Source organism: Dromaius novaehollandiae, chromosome 1 (assembly GCF_036370855.1).
Source record: "Dromaius novaehollandiae isolate bDroNov1 chromosome 1, bDroNov1.hap1, whole genome shotgun sequence".
NCBI lineage: Eukaryota > Metazoa > Chordata > Aves > Casuariiformes > Dromaiidae > Dromaius > Dromaius novaehollandiae.
The window spans coordinates 124879832-124897442 of NC_088098.1; the positions used below are offsets into that span (position 1 = coordinate 124879832).

The window sequence follows — 17611 nt, forward strand, 5'->3', positions numbered from 1 at the left end:
AACCAAGTTAACACACTGAAATGGTTTTGCGTGTAGTGTGACAAGCTCTATGCTGCTGCACAATGGAACAGAGGACAAGAATGTGTGTGGGATGAAGACAGAGAGCGCCAGCAGTTAAATCACTTGATTGCAGTGGAACCTTAGCCACGCCAAAGTGCGTGGGAGGGAGGCAGGAAAGCTTTTACTGCTTGTTGAGGCAAGTTGTTGTTAACTGGTCAGATTCGTCTGTGTAATGGGAAGTCTGTCACATATCCTAGGAAGCAAGACAGTGGTGTTTTAATTAAGAAAAATGAGAAGACTCTCATGGGAAATAAATAAAAGATGTTTGGGGGAGAAACATCACTGTGGTTCTTTAAAGCAGGGACTTCCTTACCGGTGTCAGTATAAGATGTTCGCACCTCCAGCTCCTCATTCTGGTTACAGTATGTTGGTTATGTTGACTGCTTTTGTGGCCTACTTGCTGTTGCATTACAATAATGAAGTCTGAAAATAATTCTAATAGAGGAGTGGGAGTAAACAAACAGAGGTGGAGAGAACAAAGCTTTTTAAGCTACTGTTGCCATGGAAGTTCCCCTGTCTTTGGACCTGTGGCCTCAAGTATGAAGATGATTGGTAAAACTAGGGTTTGCCATTGGGCTGGATGTAGAGATTGTCATGTGTTCTTATTATGTATTGTCAGGAGTCAGAGGTATACAGCAGTGTGCTCAGCTTGGAGGTAGTCAGATTTTCTGAAGCATAGTGTCTAGCGAAGCCTAGCTACTGGAAGGTAATGCAGACCAGTAACAGTGGATCTGTAGAGTGAAACAGTTGGTGCTGAGGTCCCAGCATCTGCATTTTACATGTTTTGGGAGGGCTCTTTGGAACTAGCAGTAGTCTGGTCTTGCCACCTGAATGCCTGTTCATGACTGGAGTGTCAGGCATGTTTCTGGAGCGTATCTTCCAGTTTAGTCTTACCTGAAAGAACTGCAGTTCATGTGCTCAGCAACCTGTCTGTGATGTGAACCAAACATGGTGGAAAGTGGGAGTGACTGGGAGACATGCTTCAGAAGTATGCTCTTGACCTGAAATAAAACACTAATGTAAATAACTTACTGTTGACCAGCCTACAAGCCATGGTATTGCTATCTGCAGGTCATAACCACAGTGAGGCTTGAAATCTGAATGGGAGTAAAATATGATGCTGTTAATTACTAGATTTTGGTAGATACTTAAGTCAGGAATGATTTCTCTGATAAAACAAAAAAGGTGTATTGAGTTCATTTTAAAACTTAGTACTGCCACTTCTATTTAAACTATATATAATCATAATCGCACTGTACAAAATATATAGGAGAAGCATTTTAAGCAGTTTTACTGATATGGATGTTTCTTTTCAAAATACTGTCATACCCAAACTGTGGATAGAGAACTAAACTTTTAACTGACTAAACTTGGAAAATCAGAATAATGTATATCTAAAAATTACATTTTCCGCTCTTCCATCTTGCTAAAAAGCTCTGATGCTGTTCTTCCCGCAAAAGATGCAGCTCTTGCAGTCTATGCATATGTCACTTTTAAGATTATTGTGTTTATATCCTCAAAGATGTTAAAATAGGGCAATAATTCAGGTTGCTAGAGAGCATCTACTACTTCCATGCTGCAGGATACCATGAGTGTACCTATGAAATATGTTCAATGTATTTGATATGATGTTTTAAAACCTTGGGTATCAGATTTTGAAAGGAAATAAGGTGTTTTCCAGACCTGTCAGAGATGTTTAGTGTATTAGGTAGTTAACTCCCATGGGAATTTTTAAAGTGATGCTTATGTTTTACATTTTCTGTCAGAGTAATCCATATTTTTTCACTGTTTTTATAACAATTACCTTTTTAATGCATCCAGTGATTCCATTTCGGGTGTCGCTGTCCAAACACATAGCTACATTTTCACCAAGCATGTTGAATATCACTAGGAATTCCCTTTTTCATCTTCGATTTTTTTCATTTGTTGGAGAAGTCTGAACCTGCGTTCCATTTTAACAATTTCAATGGCCCTCTTGAAATATTTAGCAGTTTATAAAATGGAAACTTAAACATGTCTCCAGCTGCTTCAAACCGAAGTTTTGTAAACAAACTGAAATTCTGGAGGCTTTACTGGTAAGGTTAGAAGAATGTGATGGCTTTTAAATATTTTTCAAATTGTGATGTAAAGTATCAGACTGTGTGTTAGGTTAGCGAAATGAAGCACATCTTTCTGCTATTTTCTGATGGTGTAACATTGAATCTCATGCAATTGGCAGAGAAACTTTTAAAGTTTGTGCTTTCCATCATCTTGTTATTACCGCTATTGCCATTAATGTTTAATTTTGAAAGAAGTGCTGACAGGGTATAAAAATGGTCTAGAATGTCATTTCTTCAGTAGTATCAAAACAAGGAAAATGAATATATAAAGAGGACAGTTTGTTTTAGATTCTAAGATCTCATCTCGTCTTAGTGTTTGTCCTTTTAGCTAAATATTGTTGACTGGTTAAGGAGACTGTTTTAATTGCAAGTTACATAACCATTTAGTTAATGGTACATCACCTCTTGCTCTTTAAGGCTGACTTAATCCTTCAGCAGATTCTAAAGGTGTCCTGGAGTATGAAAGGCAAGTTATGATATGGGATGGGCTACAAGACATGTCTAAAATAGTCAGGAGAGATTTAGAAAACTTAACAGGAGGTAGAAAATAGTTCATGCAATATCATGTTCAGGATGGTAAGTTGCAAATAATAGGGTGGCCCACAAGGTAATACTGGGAATTTTCTAGGGAATCTTTAGTCATATGCTTGTAGCAAACATCTGCTAGGTTTTGTGTTCTATTCAGAATTGAAACAGTATCTGTAAGTCACTTGGGATTTTAATTACCTCTTCAGGAATAAGTGAAGTCGAAATTTAACTAAATCTGGGTAAAGGATTTATCCCATTTACTCCTGTGCAGATAGATGGTGTTGTGGCGTTTTAAAGTGAAAACAATAAAATGTATGTGCCATCTCTGCCTTTCCTTCTCCCCTCCCCTTTCACTTCCTTCTTACCAGTTTTAAACATTTTTGACATTTGGGTCAGGGTCCAAATGGACCTTAGAATCCATCATCTCATTTCTGGCTTGTGGCTTTCTGTGAATTAGTGGGGTATGTATTTGTCTTTTTATTGCTACCTTCCACCTTCCTTGATGGGTCCTCTCTTAAGCAAGTCCCTGCTATTGTGAAAACAGGTCTTTGTTCTGCTCTTTGTCCCAAGCCCCCATAGTCTTATTAAAGCCTTGTTCTGTGACTGTTGTTCACTTGCTTTCCCGTTCAGATATTTTATTTATCTAATAAGTATTTAATAAGTACAAACATGATCCAGTCTTTCCTATATAACCTGACATTAGCAGGAAATAATTATTTTATTTTTCCACTTTATCTAATTCCTGTGACTTTGGGGGAGGGGGGCTTAAAGAAGGACAGGATGCAGTAGGCACAAATTGAAACGCAGGAAATTCCACCTGATCATCAGAAAACAACTCTTTACTATGAGGGTGGTTGAACACTGAAACAGGTTTCCCAGAGAGGTGTTGGAGATTCTCAGAACCTGGCAGGATGTGGTCCTGGGCAAGCTGCTCTATCTGACCCTGCTTCAGCAGGGGGGACAGGGTTGGAACAGATGATCTCCAGACATCCCTTCCAGCCCCAACTGTTCTGTGATTTTGTGATTTTCCAGTTTCCATTTTTCTGTTGCTGATGATCAGTAGAAGATCAATAGTCAATAAGCAGTTTTTTTTAACTCCTGCAATATTACAGAAGGGAATGAGGTAGATTACAACACATGATAGTCTCTCCCTCCCACTTCTTCCCTTCAAAATATAAATAAACATCACAAGAAATAAATCAAATAAGCAGCCAAAATAAACTATTCTGAACAGAATTTTTACCTTTTAAAGAAACAGAACTTCTCTGAAGTTTCCTATTGGCTTTTCACTCTGCTTTCCATATAAAATAGGTATCAGATACAATGATGAGGTATGGTAGTATAAAAATCCTTAGACAGTAAGAGGCAAAGTAAAGGTGCTGTATTTTCTAGAGATCATATTTGTTCAGAATCGTGTAGTTTTCTGGTCTCTTAGAAGAGACTCTCATCTGTCAACAGTGCTTACCTGTGATCCTGTTTAGGAAAGACTGAATGTGTACTTCAGTGAAACTGGAGTTCCTTGCAGATTAAAAAACGGACAGTAATCATTGAGTGTTGGATCAATGCCTCAGCATGATGGAAGGGGATGTTATGATATGAATTTAGTAGTTCCTGTGCATGAAGGGAAAGACATACTGCAGGTTTTTGTTTGACAGAAATTCATCTCTGTATAAAGATTACATTTTACGTGAATTTCTTTAAATTTCTTCTGTGTCAGCAAAAGACAGTTACTTGCTTCTTTTCACTGCTCTGTTTGCACTTCTTAAGATGGTGTTACATAATGCTTTTTAAGGAATTGCTCTGCTCATTTTGCTTTTAGGTTAGATTTGCAAGGATGTGGTGGAGGAAACATACTACAAATGTAATATGAAAGTTCTAGGAAATAAAATTGCCATTTGTGTATCTGAAAATAATTATTTCCTTGGATTAAAATGCAGTTATTTCAAAATTCTGTATAGTTGTTCTGAGTTTCTAAAATGACTAGCAGATTGAGAGTGCAGTATAAACCTGCATAATCTGTTAAATGCGTTCACATGAAAGAATGTTCATGTCACTTCTTGCATTCCTGAATGTTGTTGTTTCATGTTAGAAGTGTGATACTGCATGTATGAAAATAGTAAGACTTAGCTTTCTTCATTGTGTAGCACAACAGTGTGGTAAGTATTCTCAAACAAAGAAATGGAATTTGTATTTTCCCCATAAACATATGTGTAGGTGATCCTTGAACAATGAAAAATCACATGAGAGGAAGGTAGAAAACTAAAACCTCTGCTTCGGAATACAGACTGACATCTCCCCTGTTCCCAAATTGTCATTGAGGCGGCTCTCTAGATCTTGCTAGTTTTTCTAGAGTGCTAATGGTGGAACTTAAAAGGAGGGAGGGGGGAGAGCAAGTAACACAGATACTAAATATTCTAATATTTCTAATAAACAAGGAAAGAAAATTAATTCAGCACAGATTTTTTTATTGCATTTCTATAAAGACAGGATTGATTTGTGCTCAGAAATACAGAGCATTTGATATTAACAAGAAAATCTCACAGCCTTTGAGAGATTTCACAGTGGCTTGTGCTCTTACTTTATTCACAACTGTTTCTTTTTTCAGTCTCTTCTTTAGAACAAGGATCCAAGCTAATAGATGTTGGTTAAAATCAATGTCGGTGTCACCTCATAAATTACGGAATCACAGAATGGTTGAGGATGGAAGGGATCTCTGGGGACCATCTAGTCCAACCCTCCTGCTCAAGTAGGGTTACCTACAGCACATTGCCCAGGACCCTGTCCAGATGGCTTTTGAATATCTCCAAGGATGGAGACTCCACAACGTTTCTGGGCAACCTGTGCCAGTGCTCTGTTACCCTTGCAGTAAAAAGCTTTCCTTATGTTCAGACATGTATTTCATGCCTTTCCTCCTGTTACTGGGCACCACTGAAAAGAGTCTGGTCCTATCCTCTTCACACCCTCCCTTCAGATATTTATACGCGTTGCTAAGATCCCCCCTCAGCCTTCTCTTCTCCAGGCTGAACAGACCCAACTCTCTCAGCCTTTCCTCATATGAGAGATGCTCCAGTCTCCTAATCATCTCAGTGGCCCTCTGCTGGACTCACTCCAGTAGCTCCATGTGTCTCTTGTATTGGGGAGCCCAGAACTGGACAAAATACTCAAGATGTGGCCTCACCATGGCTGAGTAGAGGGGAAGGATTACCTCCTTCAACCTGCTGGCAATGCTCTTCCTAATGCAACCCACAATACCATTGGCCTTCTTGGTCATCAGGGCACATTGCTGGCTCGTGGTTACCTTGTAGTCCACCAGGACTGCCAGGTCCTTCTCCTAAGAGCTGCTTTCCATCAGGTGAGCCCCGAGCATGTACTCGTGCATGGGGTTATTCCTCCCTAGGTGCAGGACTCTGCAGTTCTCTTTGTTGAACTTCATGAGGTTCCCTTCTGCCCATCTGTCCAGCTTGGTGAGGTCCCTCTGAATGGCAGCACAGCCCTCTGGTGTATCAGCCACTCCTCCCAGTTTGGTATCATCTGCAAACTTGTTGAGGGTGCACTCTATCCCTTCATCCAGGTCACTGATGAATAAATTGAACAATACTGGACCTAGTATTGACCCTTGGGCGACACTGCCAGTTACTGGCCTCCAACTGGAAAAATTGTGTGTGTTTTCTGGTTTGTTTGGTTTTTTGTTTTGTTTTTTTAACATAAGAAAAAAATTTTTTACTGAGAGGGTGGTCAAACACTGGAGTGGGTTGGCCAGAGAGGTTGTGGAGTCTTCATCCTTGGAGATATTTGGACATGCTCCTAGGCAGCCTGCTGTAGTTGATCCTGCCTGAGCAGGGGGTTGGACGGGAGGCTTCCAGAGGTGCCTTCTGGCCTCAGGTGTTCTGTGATTCTGTATGTGTTGGTTTTAATAATGCTTACTGTAATGGAGTGAAAGGCTGAATCTCTTGTACTTAGGGGTAATTTTACAGTGATGTGGGATATATAGCCTGAAAATCTTGATGTGGTCTACATATGTGCATTAAAGGAACTTATTACCATACAGCTCTTCAGGTTATGACCCAGAAGACTTTCTGTCAATAGGTCAGATCATGAAAGCATATTAAGTTTTGTGTCTTTATATTTGGAGATTCATATAGATTGTTTAATTTAATTCACACTTGAACTCTGAAGGAGAATAATTTAATATCATCTTGTCAGTGTTACAAAGATTAAAGAATATTTTAGAAATGTCAGATGTGTGCCTCTTTCCAAATGTTGTATTGTAGTTGTTTTATTTTCTGTTTCTTCTTTTCTATTTATTTCTAATTTTTATGTATTCAACAGCTTGAATATACAGCTAATATGTTACTTTACTATCTCCCACAGATCTGAAGAGGGAAGCCAGTATTTGTCACATGCTGAAGCATCCTCATATTGTTGAATTATTGGAGACGTACAGCTCAGATGGAATGCTTTATATGGTTTTTGAGTTGTAAGTTTCTCTCTTTTGTTTTTCACATATTTGATGTCATTTGCTAAATAAAATCCTTGAAGTACCTCTGCTTCCACCTGCCTGTTTTGCAGCTCAAAAGTCTTGAGTGGCATGAAAGCATTTATTTCTGTCATGTACAGGTTGGCACAAACTAAAAAGCTAGTACAGTGGCTAAGTGGCTAACATTATGATGTTTCTTAACAGCATTCTTTTTTAAGGACAGACTTACTGTTTGTTGGCTGCCATGTCTCTAATATGGTACATCAGAATAAGGATTAAAAATCTCTTTCCTGATAGCCATCATCTTTGGGTGACTGATGGTGTACTGTTGCAGTTGTAAGGTTTTGTTTGTTTGTTTTACACACAATTGTTTGTTGAGTACTTCTTTTCCTTTACTAGATAAGAATGTAAAGTATTTTAATATTCTTATAATTCATTATATACATTCACTTCATGTGAAAAAGAAGCACTTGTTCAAAAAATGTTTTGAAAACGTTAAGGCAAAAATTTTGTCACCATTACAATATGGAAAGATGAATAAAACATGACTTTTCAGCAGTGTACAGCTATTTTTACTTGAAAACGAGAAAGAGAAAAAGGAAGGAAGGCCCCCAAAGCTTCACATTCCTCCTTTGAGGGAAAATTACTAGTCTTCCTTGAGTTAAGCTTTAGTAACTGGGAAGAATGAAAATAGGCATGCAGAGTGCTAATTTGTGCATCTTCTGTAGGTCTTTTAAAATTTCTGACTTTCTATCTTCCTTTTAAACACTAGTTTTCCTGTGTGTACCACAGAGGACATAATTGTTCAGTTACCTGGAAAAATACTGTGAATATATCTGCAACAAAATTAATGCTTTTGTTTGTTCTTTTAATTTTTCCATGTTCGATCTTCTTTCTCTTTTGCATCTATCAGCTCATTTTGCTATTCTCCTATACATATTCGTGGTGTGCCTGGGCATATATGTTTACACACCTTTAATTTCCCTTGTCTTCCTGCCTTATGATTACTGTCCACATCATGCCAGTATGGTAGGTTGAATTGACACCTCCACGAGAATCAAGAATTTGACTTCAGACAAGTACTTAGAAAATAATTCTCACACATTAGTTTTACCACTGAGGTAGGGAGTTAAGTGGTAATGGCAAATAGATGTAATGTAAAAAGTTATTGCTTGAAACTTTTCCATGTGGGTTTTTTTAGGTAAGTTTATAAAATTATAATTGTGTGAAATAATTGTTTTATGCTCTCCTTTCTGTAAGTTTCCATTCAGTACTGACTCTGGTGTTCTGTTTTATTCTGTAAATCCCAAAGTGTGGACCAAGGGGCTTTAATTATCCTATTATGAAATAGTTATATGTACCTTAGGGAGACTTACAGTGATAATTAACGAGATTTTGAAATGCCAAAAAATTTTTACCATGGTGGTAGCTCAGAATTATGAGACATATCTGTAATGATTTTTTAATGACAAGCCTATAATCATTTATATTGTTATACATAAAAAGTAAGTCTGAACAATTAGGATTACAACACAAATACTGTAGCTGACTTCAGGCTACATGAAAGAAGGAAGTAAGAGGCTAAATTACCTGAAGGATAATAATTCTTTACTGTCCAGCATGTGCCATGTCTGATCTGTACGCTACTTTGCAACCACAACCCTTACATATTAAATTTTGAGAACAGGTGTTCCTACAGTGTCATTTTTCTATCACTGTTCTTTACAAATGATTGATGCAAAATGTGTTAGTTGGAGGGGATGCTTCGGTAAAGGATTTAAGAGAAGACTGCCATTTGCTATGGAATAAGACTGTGTGGTTGGATCTGTAGCTGGACTAGTGGCATAGTGTGTAATCAAGACTGCTGTAAGAAACTAGCAGTTTAGTAAAGAAGCATCTATGCGTATTTAAGTAATTTATTTTCTCTTGTGTTGCTTTCTGTTTTTATTGTTATTATCAGAAGCCTAACTGCTCTGCCACTAAGTTTTGTCTACAGTAATAAATATATTTTATTAGGGGCTAGTTACTCTGAAAGGACAGAAAGGAGGAAGACAGTGCAGATCTGCAGAGGAGATGTATGCCCGGCTGCTGATAGAAAGCCTGTGTGTGGACTGGCAGCTGCTTTGCATGAGAGATAATTCAGGACCAGTATGTAGAAGTACTGTGTCATACACAATAACCGAGCTTAAAACTTTGTGTTGTCAATTGCACATAAATGATACATCGCTGCTTATGTATTAGAAGCTGGAAGTACGTGTCATATAACTTAAGTATCGGCATAGTTTACGTACTGACTTCACTGCCCACTACTGTTTTGTAAGCTGCTAAAATGACCCTGAATATCTTGCCAAATCTATCGTTACAAAAAGGCACAAAGGTGCAAATGCGCTGCATGCCTAATAACAATGAGAGATTGTACGGCTCAGGAAAAAGTATAGTTATGCTCAGTTTCAAAGGTGCGCGTTAAAATAAACTTTAAAAAAATCAAGTCACAATTCACAGAAGTATTGAAGAACATGAACAGCAACATTGAAGCTTCACACCAAAAAAATAGGTTTTTAACAGGGCAACGGACTCTTTTCCACTGATGGAGGAGATTACTTGGAGGCTCCTGAGAGGCCGTACAGATAGGGCCAGCTGCAGTCTCTATCATACAGTCTCAATTTACTTTCTTGTTCTGTGGTGTTAATTTGCTGACAGCTGTGTATCAAGTGATCTGTGATTAGTCTTGAGTTAACTCACTTTTTACTGAAGACAAGTGTTTTACCAAATACAAGTGTGTAGTTAGCTTAAGTACCTCAGGTGTATTTTACAGCATCAAAATACATGAAACTAATCTTTTTAAAGGATTTACCTTGCATAGAACAAAGCAGTGTAGGACTGCCATGCTGTTTAAAAATTCCATTTATGAAATGTGGAAAAAATGTGCTTTTTGTATTTGTTTAGTACTGTACTATGCTAGACAACACTGTCCCTGTCATGTGATAACGTTTGCTTTGTAGCTTGTGCATATAGTGGGAAAAGCACTGGTTTTACATAGAATACTGTTTTGTATGTGGTATGTAACTACTGCTTTTGCTTTTACAGTCTCTTACTCCTTTTTGTCTGAGGGCCATTGTTCTTTATCAATGAGACAGCACTTTGATAAGGGTCACTTATTAACAATATTTGTATAACAAAGCAGCTATCACATTTGAAGCATCTGAAAACCACATTTTAGGCTTAGAGTACATTGTATGCAGTTTATCCTCAGCATAATCAAAGTACATCAACTGGCAACGCTGAAGAGCTCAGATATGTAGATAGTGAGTAGACTGCAAATACCTTATTCATTCACAGGATATTCTCCTACCACTTTACTTAAGTGGTGCTAGTTTTCTTAGTGCATTCTAGGAGGGATTTATGTCTTGGGACATTAAATGTATTGATCTTACTTAGAGTTAGCAGTTAGGCTGTACATATAGTTACATAGTTGCACATATATATCTTTGTAATTTAATCTAGTTAACATGTAAAAATCCTTTAGTTTTAAAATCTCAGATTCATAAAAGCAGTAATTTTAAATGGTTGCAGTTACTTGCAGTTTATTATGGTCATAAGCTGATGAGCATTTAAATGACAGTTGATGCATTCAGTCATGCTGCTTTGTTCAGGTGTTAAGAAAAAAAGAAGGGAAAAAAGAAACGCTACATACAGTATATACAGTACTGTGAAATATATACTACTGTGAAATAGCAGAGCTTCTTAGTTTATGGTGTGAAAACTTGTTTTTTTCATCATTTCACTTCATTACATTAGGACTCTAGTTATAATTTTATTTTGAAATGCAGTGTCATGTGGAGTCCTTCATCTGTTATATGGCTTCACTGTATTTCATGCTTGCATAGTACCTGATCTAGGATAAAAACAAGTTTTAAGTTAGCTGTTAAAAGTAAAATCTAAAACTAAATTCTACATTTTTTCCACACCAAAACAGGTTGCTGTGATTACTGAAAGCAGGTTTCAGAGGCTTCTGGATTTAACGTTTGGGCCAGACTTTCAAAATACCCAGTGCAAGGGAAGACTTTCAAATCAATTTTGAAAAGTTTACAGTTCACTTAGGGAAGTCATTAAGTTAAAGATTCTGTCTGTCCTAACTTTAGATGTTTAAAAATAGACCTCTAAATCTGAGGCACCTCTGGATGTGCTGTTTTTTAATGTTGACAGAAAGAAAGTCTGAGATGACTAATTTTAAATGCCTTAAGGCAAACTAATTCCACAAACGATCAAGTACCCTGAGCGTCAAACTCTGACATGATGACAGATATTTTTGACTTGATAAAACTTGTGTTCACCTGAGTAAACACGTGGGGGGGGGGGGAGATTTGGGGGCCGGGGGGTGTTAATGTATTACACATACCCAGTACACTGTAGCCTGATTTCCTGTGGAAACAAGGTTTAGGCAATTATTTGGTTTGAGTAGGTCTGTTCCTCTTTTGTCATCTGATAGGTTTTGATCTTTTTACTGATTGAAGTGTTAGAGAGCTTAAAGATGACTTAAGCTTGTGGAAAAGAGATACCAGGTTTTCATCTCAAGTTTGTTCTAATAACTGTTGATTTCATCCATCTGATGGACAGGAATTCATAGGAAGCCAGAGTTCATTAGTTTTGATGCTTAAAGAACAATCTTTGTATGCTTTTTTGTTGACAAGGCAGTGTAAGACTTGCTAGTCAGAGGATTTTTATGTTGGATGACATCTTGGCTATATTCTAATAAGTAGCAAAATTTGGAAGAGAAACTGAGAATTCAGTACATTAGATTACCAGGGCGCCACTGATAGACTGAAATTTCAGCATTGATTATAACTCTGCTTACCACAAGACGTTGATTTGTTTTCTTAATTTTAAAATTTTGTTTTCTTTTTTCTTAGCAAAAGTTCAGAAAACCCACTTTTAAGCAAAATTCACGTGTAGGAGCTAATATGTTAATTCCTACACTTGTATTTTTGAGAATTTATATAAACATGAACTAATTCACGAATCATCAATGTAAAGTGAATATATTTATATAGCCTGATGATCCTGGCTGACATGTGGAGGTTTTCTAAGGTTTCACATTAGATCAGAGTCTGTGTTAAAGATTTCAGATAAGGTAAAGTAGTTATTTTATATTACCACAAAAACAGTGATCTTAAGTATGTTTATTTTTTACTTTTTAACTGTTTAATAAGGTTGGACCATTGGTATGAAAGCAGTAGCATAAAATTGTTTCCAAGCATATCTACTCAAAATTACTTTTCTCCTAAGCTCGTCTTCTAAACTGTAATTTATGAATTATTCAGAGATCATGTATTATTCAGAGAGGTTTGTTCATTACTTGTTACTCTAAATGGAATGAGTTAGTTTATGAAAAGCACCAAAATTCATCTCTTGGCTGCCAACAAAATTCTAAAAATGTCTCAGTTTAAAGTGTTGAAAGGATGCCTTCAAACCAGCAGCTGGGGGGAGAAACTCGTGAACATCTTCTAGTTATCTGGATTGAGCTGAGCAGTGGATGCATGGACAATATGTAGGAAATAAGGGTTCTGTACTTCTTGATTTTAATTTTCAGAGAAAACTGTAGCACTCAAAGATAAGTTAAATACTCTATCTTTGGAGTGCTCTGCACTTCTGGCAGTTTATTTGTTGTAAATGAAGATGGCAAGCATATAGAAACAACTTTCAAACTGAAGGAAAAAAAGCCATTGTGTACAGATTTTTAACATACATGGTCCAAAATTCAGTCAATTCAATTACTAGCAATGTGTCAAGTCTTGATTTTTTTAAAAGAAGCAATAATTCCCTAAAGCAGTCCTTTTCAAACTTCATGATTCTTTATGAAATTGAATTAAGCAGTAGGCTACATTAGCTCATTTGCAAATATTAAAAATGTAGAACTCTTCTGCAGTATACATGCTATTCTTCAGAGTGACTATTAGCCCCAGGTATTCAGGTTTCTACATTGAATGTGACTCAGGAGTAAGCTTGTAGGGTGCTGTAAATTTTCATCAAGTTTGTGCAGAATGGCAGAAATGTATTCTGGGTGCATAATAGCACTGATCGGAGCTATAAAAACTTGTATCCAGAGAGCTGAGACCTAGGCAAAGTTCTCTTGCTAAAAATGTGGGAAGATCAGTAATAGGACATGGAAAATTGAGGGATGTAGATGGTACTCCTACTCAAAATAATTAAAATGTGGCTTTGTTCTGTGAAGAAGTCTTTTACTCATCAGAACTGCTTTAGCTGGCACTCTCAGCATAAATACCCTAAATTATTTGAGTCAGTTTATGCAGCTTCCATGAGTGCCCTCTACTGGTATCAGCTGATACATCTGCTGAGATTGAATGCTGTGACTGGATCACTTTACCAACTTTCTTGTTGCATAATTAGCATGTCTTCATTATGTGTGTGTGTGTGTATGTGTACATATATCTGTCTATACATATAACATTTGTGTGCTTCTTTTAGTGCATTTTAGCTTAGCTCATTTTTTTAATTTTTACAGTTTTCACATGCCTAGTGCTGATAACCCTTTGGTTGGCTTGAGACGTATTGAATTTGCATTTCTTCAGTATCTCAAGACTTTAATGTTCTTGCATCACATAAGCCTTTTAGTTGCTGCAACTAAGTCTTTTAAGTGGTCATGATATTGCTGAGTCTGAAAATGCACTGAGTATTTTAGGGTTTCTTATGAGACTGACTCTTGCTCTTGCAGCCTCAGTTAGAAAAAAAGTTGCATAAGGTTCTCCAACTAAATTCAACGTTGCACCTGGCTCTGTCACTGCTATACAGTTCAGTGTATAGCATAGCGTAGTATACCTCTGTCTGTGTGATATTTAGCTGTGTATATGGGTAACTGTCTGAAATCAACCAAGGCAGAAAAACTACTAGAAAAAGCTCTGGAGGAGTATATTGATGTGATGATGGCCTGCCATTGTTTTATTATATAGGTTTGCCCTTTGTAGGGTTTGTTACATCTGTAGATGATACCAGGTGCTCGAATAACTGGCCTGGAGAAATTTGCCTCCCCTGCTCAAATGAATGTGCATTTCTTTTGATGACCAAATCTTTTATAGTTGTCAATATTCTATCCCTATGATAATAGATTTCTGCAGTTTATTTTGTATGGGGGAAGTATTTGGGAATTAAAGCTTCTGCACATCATTTGTGACTGCAAAAGCAGAAATTTTGCACTAAAGGTATGTAACACAAAGTAAAAGTGGTTGTATGCTGAGGTTCTGGATAGCTTACAGAAATGCTTCTGTACAGCAATACATGAATTTATGGTCTTAGTATCTAAAAGACTGCCTGCTTTGATACAATGTCTCTGATTTCTTTTGGGAGAAATAATTCAGATGGATTCCAGTAGCAATATCCATACAGTAAGGTAGCAGTGAGATAAACTGGTAGTAAGAAAAATTATTTAGGGAACATCTGAGGGTACCTGTACTCAGTGACCTAACTTTTCCTTATGTTCTTAGACCCCGACAATGTTGGCTTTCTAGGTGTCCTGCAAAGTCTGCTTTTTCTCCTTGAGTCTTTGGTAGAGACGAAAAAGAAAAGGTGTTGAGACTGAAACTGAGAAAAGTTATAATTAATGTTCTTGCAAGTGCCTTGTTAAATTTGAATTATAAAGTGTGATTTCATTGTTCATGTTAACTCTTGTAACTCTTTCCTTGCCCCATCAAGCAATGAACATTTTTAGATATAACTCTACCTTAAGCTACTTACAGGGGAAAGAAAAGGAGGATGGTTATGCTTCATCAAGCTTCTCTGGTAGACAAATGGTAGCCTAATTGTAGCCTAAGGACTATAAGAGTAATATACCTAACTCTACAAATGTTATACTATCCAAAGTGGGAAGTTAAGTTATCAGAAGAGTACAGGCAATTAGGGAGAAAAGGAATGAAGTATCAATTATCAGTTAATGATATAGTATGTTTGCTGCCACTGTTTCTAGGTGCCTTCAGGAAGGCTGTGAGGTCTAAACTATCTTCTTAGTCTCTGGAAAGACTATACTACACTCTTTTTTTTTTTTTTTTTTAAGTCACCATTTAAAATCCAGTTTGAATAAGATTCTTGTGTAACTGCAGCGTTTATTGTAAAGTTGTGCTAGTGTTGCTTTTGAGAACATGCTTAAGGTAATATCATGCATTAATTGTTAACTTGCAGAGCCTTCTTGTACAAGTCAATGGTTTTCTACTGTCGTACACATTTTGTTCAATGAGCAGTTTAAGCAATAGAAGAAATGTGTGGTTTTGCTAATAAAGTTTTGAGAGCACTGTTATATGAGAATAGGGGCATAACCTGTGGCAAGTCACGTTCTATTAGATTATAACTATTAAATATTGTTTTACTAAATTGTGTGTTATACATGCATGCAGAGTATTTTATGTAAAATTCATATGAGATTTATATAAGTGAAATAAATAGATTTTTGGAGTATTTTTATGCAAGTGATTGTAGCTATCTGTCTTAAGCTTTCTTTTCTCATCTTTCTGCCTACAGTATGGATGGAGCAGATCTGTGTTTTGAAATTGTGAAAAGAGCAGATGCTGGATTTGTGTACAGTGAGGCTGTAGCCAGGTATGTATTGTAATTTTAACTAATCCCACAGGATGGATGGGTGAGAATGAAATATACTGTTACATAGTCTGGTAGCTAGAAGTGGAAGTATTATAAATAATCCTGTTTCCACAGTCTGATTATTACAGTAATTAGCATAATTAAAAGTAGAATTTCAGAGCATTTTGCCATTTATTAGCTGTGTATTTGGATGGGATTTTTGAAGAAAATACTACTAATACTATTTGACATTCAATATTTAATTCTCTGTCTTTGCCTTTTAATAGATCTGTCATATGGTGGTGTTAAGTGGCTTGGCCTGATCGTAGTGAATTTTATTGGTCTTGCTAGGTTGAGGGTGGGGTTTTCTGGTTTTGTTGTTGTTTTGAGGGGTTTTTTTGGTGTGTTTCAAGGGGGGGTGAATTGTTTGGTTTTGTTTTTTTTAAGCAACCACTTCCCATGTGGTTGCTTCACCATTTTACTTACCAGGTGAACTAAAATCAAAATGAACATAAAATTATAAAAAGATAACAAAACCCCATGTAACTAGTGGTAAATTAAATGCATTTAATTTAAAAGTGCTTAACTCCCTTAAATATCGCTAGAACTCAGATTTGGTGGTTGTATCATTTCAGTCAGATTTTTATATCATCTGATGTTACATTAGCTGAGATTCCATACATACCATGGGGGAAAAATAAATACTGTGCCTTTTAATTGAGGGGTCTCAGAAGAAGCAATGTGCCGCATCATTCTAGAAGGAGCGGAAATTATGTTGAAAGATGCAGACATTTTCCTGAATCATAGTGAAGAAAATCCTTGGAGATAATTTGTGGATAATCTGATAAAATTAACACTTTGAGAAAACACTTGCCCTGGTTTCAATGAATATGCCAGGTTCTCCTTTATGTATCACTATCATTTGAGTGCCTCTGGGAGATATGAAAAATCCATTTATTCCTCCTAGCTACGTTAGGTACTGTTCTTATACAAGATGGTGTCATTAATTTTGCTGGTGAGGAGCATGTTATTACTTAAGGATGTTACTTGAATGGTGAGAAGCAAGTGAGAGAATATGACCTTTAGGAGAGAACATAAGAGGGAGATAGGATTGAGGCATGTCAGGAGGTGGCAGCAGAAAGAGTTGGGGGGAAGGTTATTATTTAGGGGGAACAGAATAGACAAGAAATTAAGTAAAGGTTCCAGAAGGCACAGGGAAGAAATGAAAGATGCAAGATAGGCATTAGAGGAACTAGGGAAGGAAGGAGACACAAAGAAATGTGGAATGGGCTTTGGGCATAAGAGAAGCTCTAAGTATGGAGCTGACTTGGATATCTGGGAGATTAGTGACAGACTAATTAAGAGGACTGAGAATGTGTATGCAGGAAGGATGTCAAATATGGTGGAAGGGTACATTTCCAGTAGGTAGGCAATCTTAAGCGGAAAAAAATTCTTATCTTTATGGCAGTAGCCTAGCGTAGGCTAACTGACGTACTGGGAAAGAGCTGTGCTGGGTCAGAGGGGTAAAAGTAGAATAGGAGCCCTGCCTCCCTAATTAATCAAGTTTTTACAAGTAGCGTTGACAGTAACCTGAGTTACAGACTGAAGATGGTGACTGGCAACCTATGTTTCAGTGAAGAGAACTTCAAACAGGCCAAAATCAATTATCAGTAGTCCTTTCTTTGTCTCCATCGGGTTATTTTTGCTCAGTTGGTGCAAAATGAAAGTTCTTTGTTTCCAGTTTTATATCCAGCTTGATGATACAGAACACTTTTTCTTTTAAATCGAAGACATTGATCGTAGCATTCTAGTCACTTAAATTCCTCAGTGGGTTTTATATATGGTGCAAGAGGAGAAGGAACGC

The 17611-nt window shown here is 37.0% G+C and overlaps 1 protein-coding gene across 4 annotated transcripts in view; it reads left to right on the forward strand.

Annotated features, from left to right (window-relative positions):
- Positions 1 to 17611, forward strand: part of CASK (calcium/calmodulin dependent serine protein kinase) — a 224317-nt gene that overhangs the window by 82224 nt on the left and 124482 nt on the right. For all 4 annotated transcript variants that reach the window (XM_064497420.1, XM_064497432.1, XM_064497428.1 and 1 more), the window contains exons 3-4: positions 7059 to 7164; positions 15691 to 15768. In XM_064497420.1, the coding sequence (XP_064353490.1) occupies positions 7059 to 7164; positions 15691 to 15768 (184 nt within the window). The remainder of the gene's footprint in view (positions 1 to 7058; positions 7165 to 15690; positions 15769 to 17611) is intronic.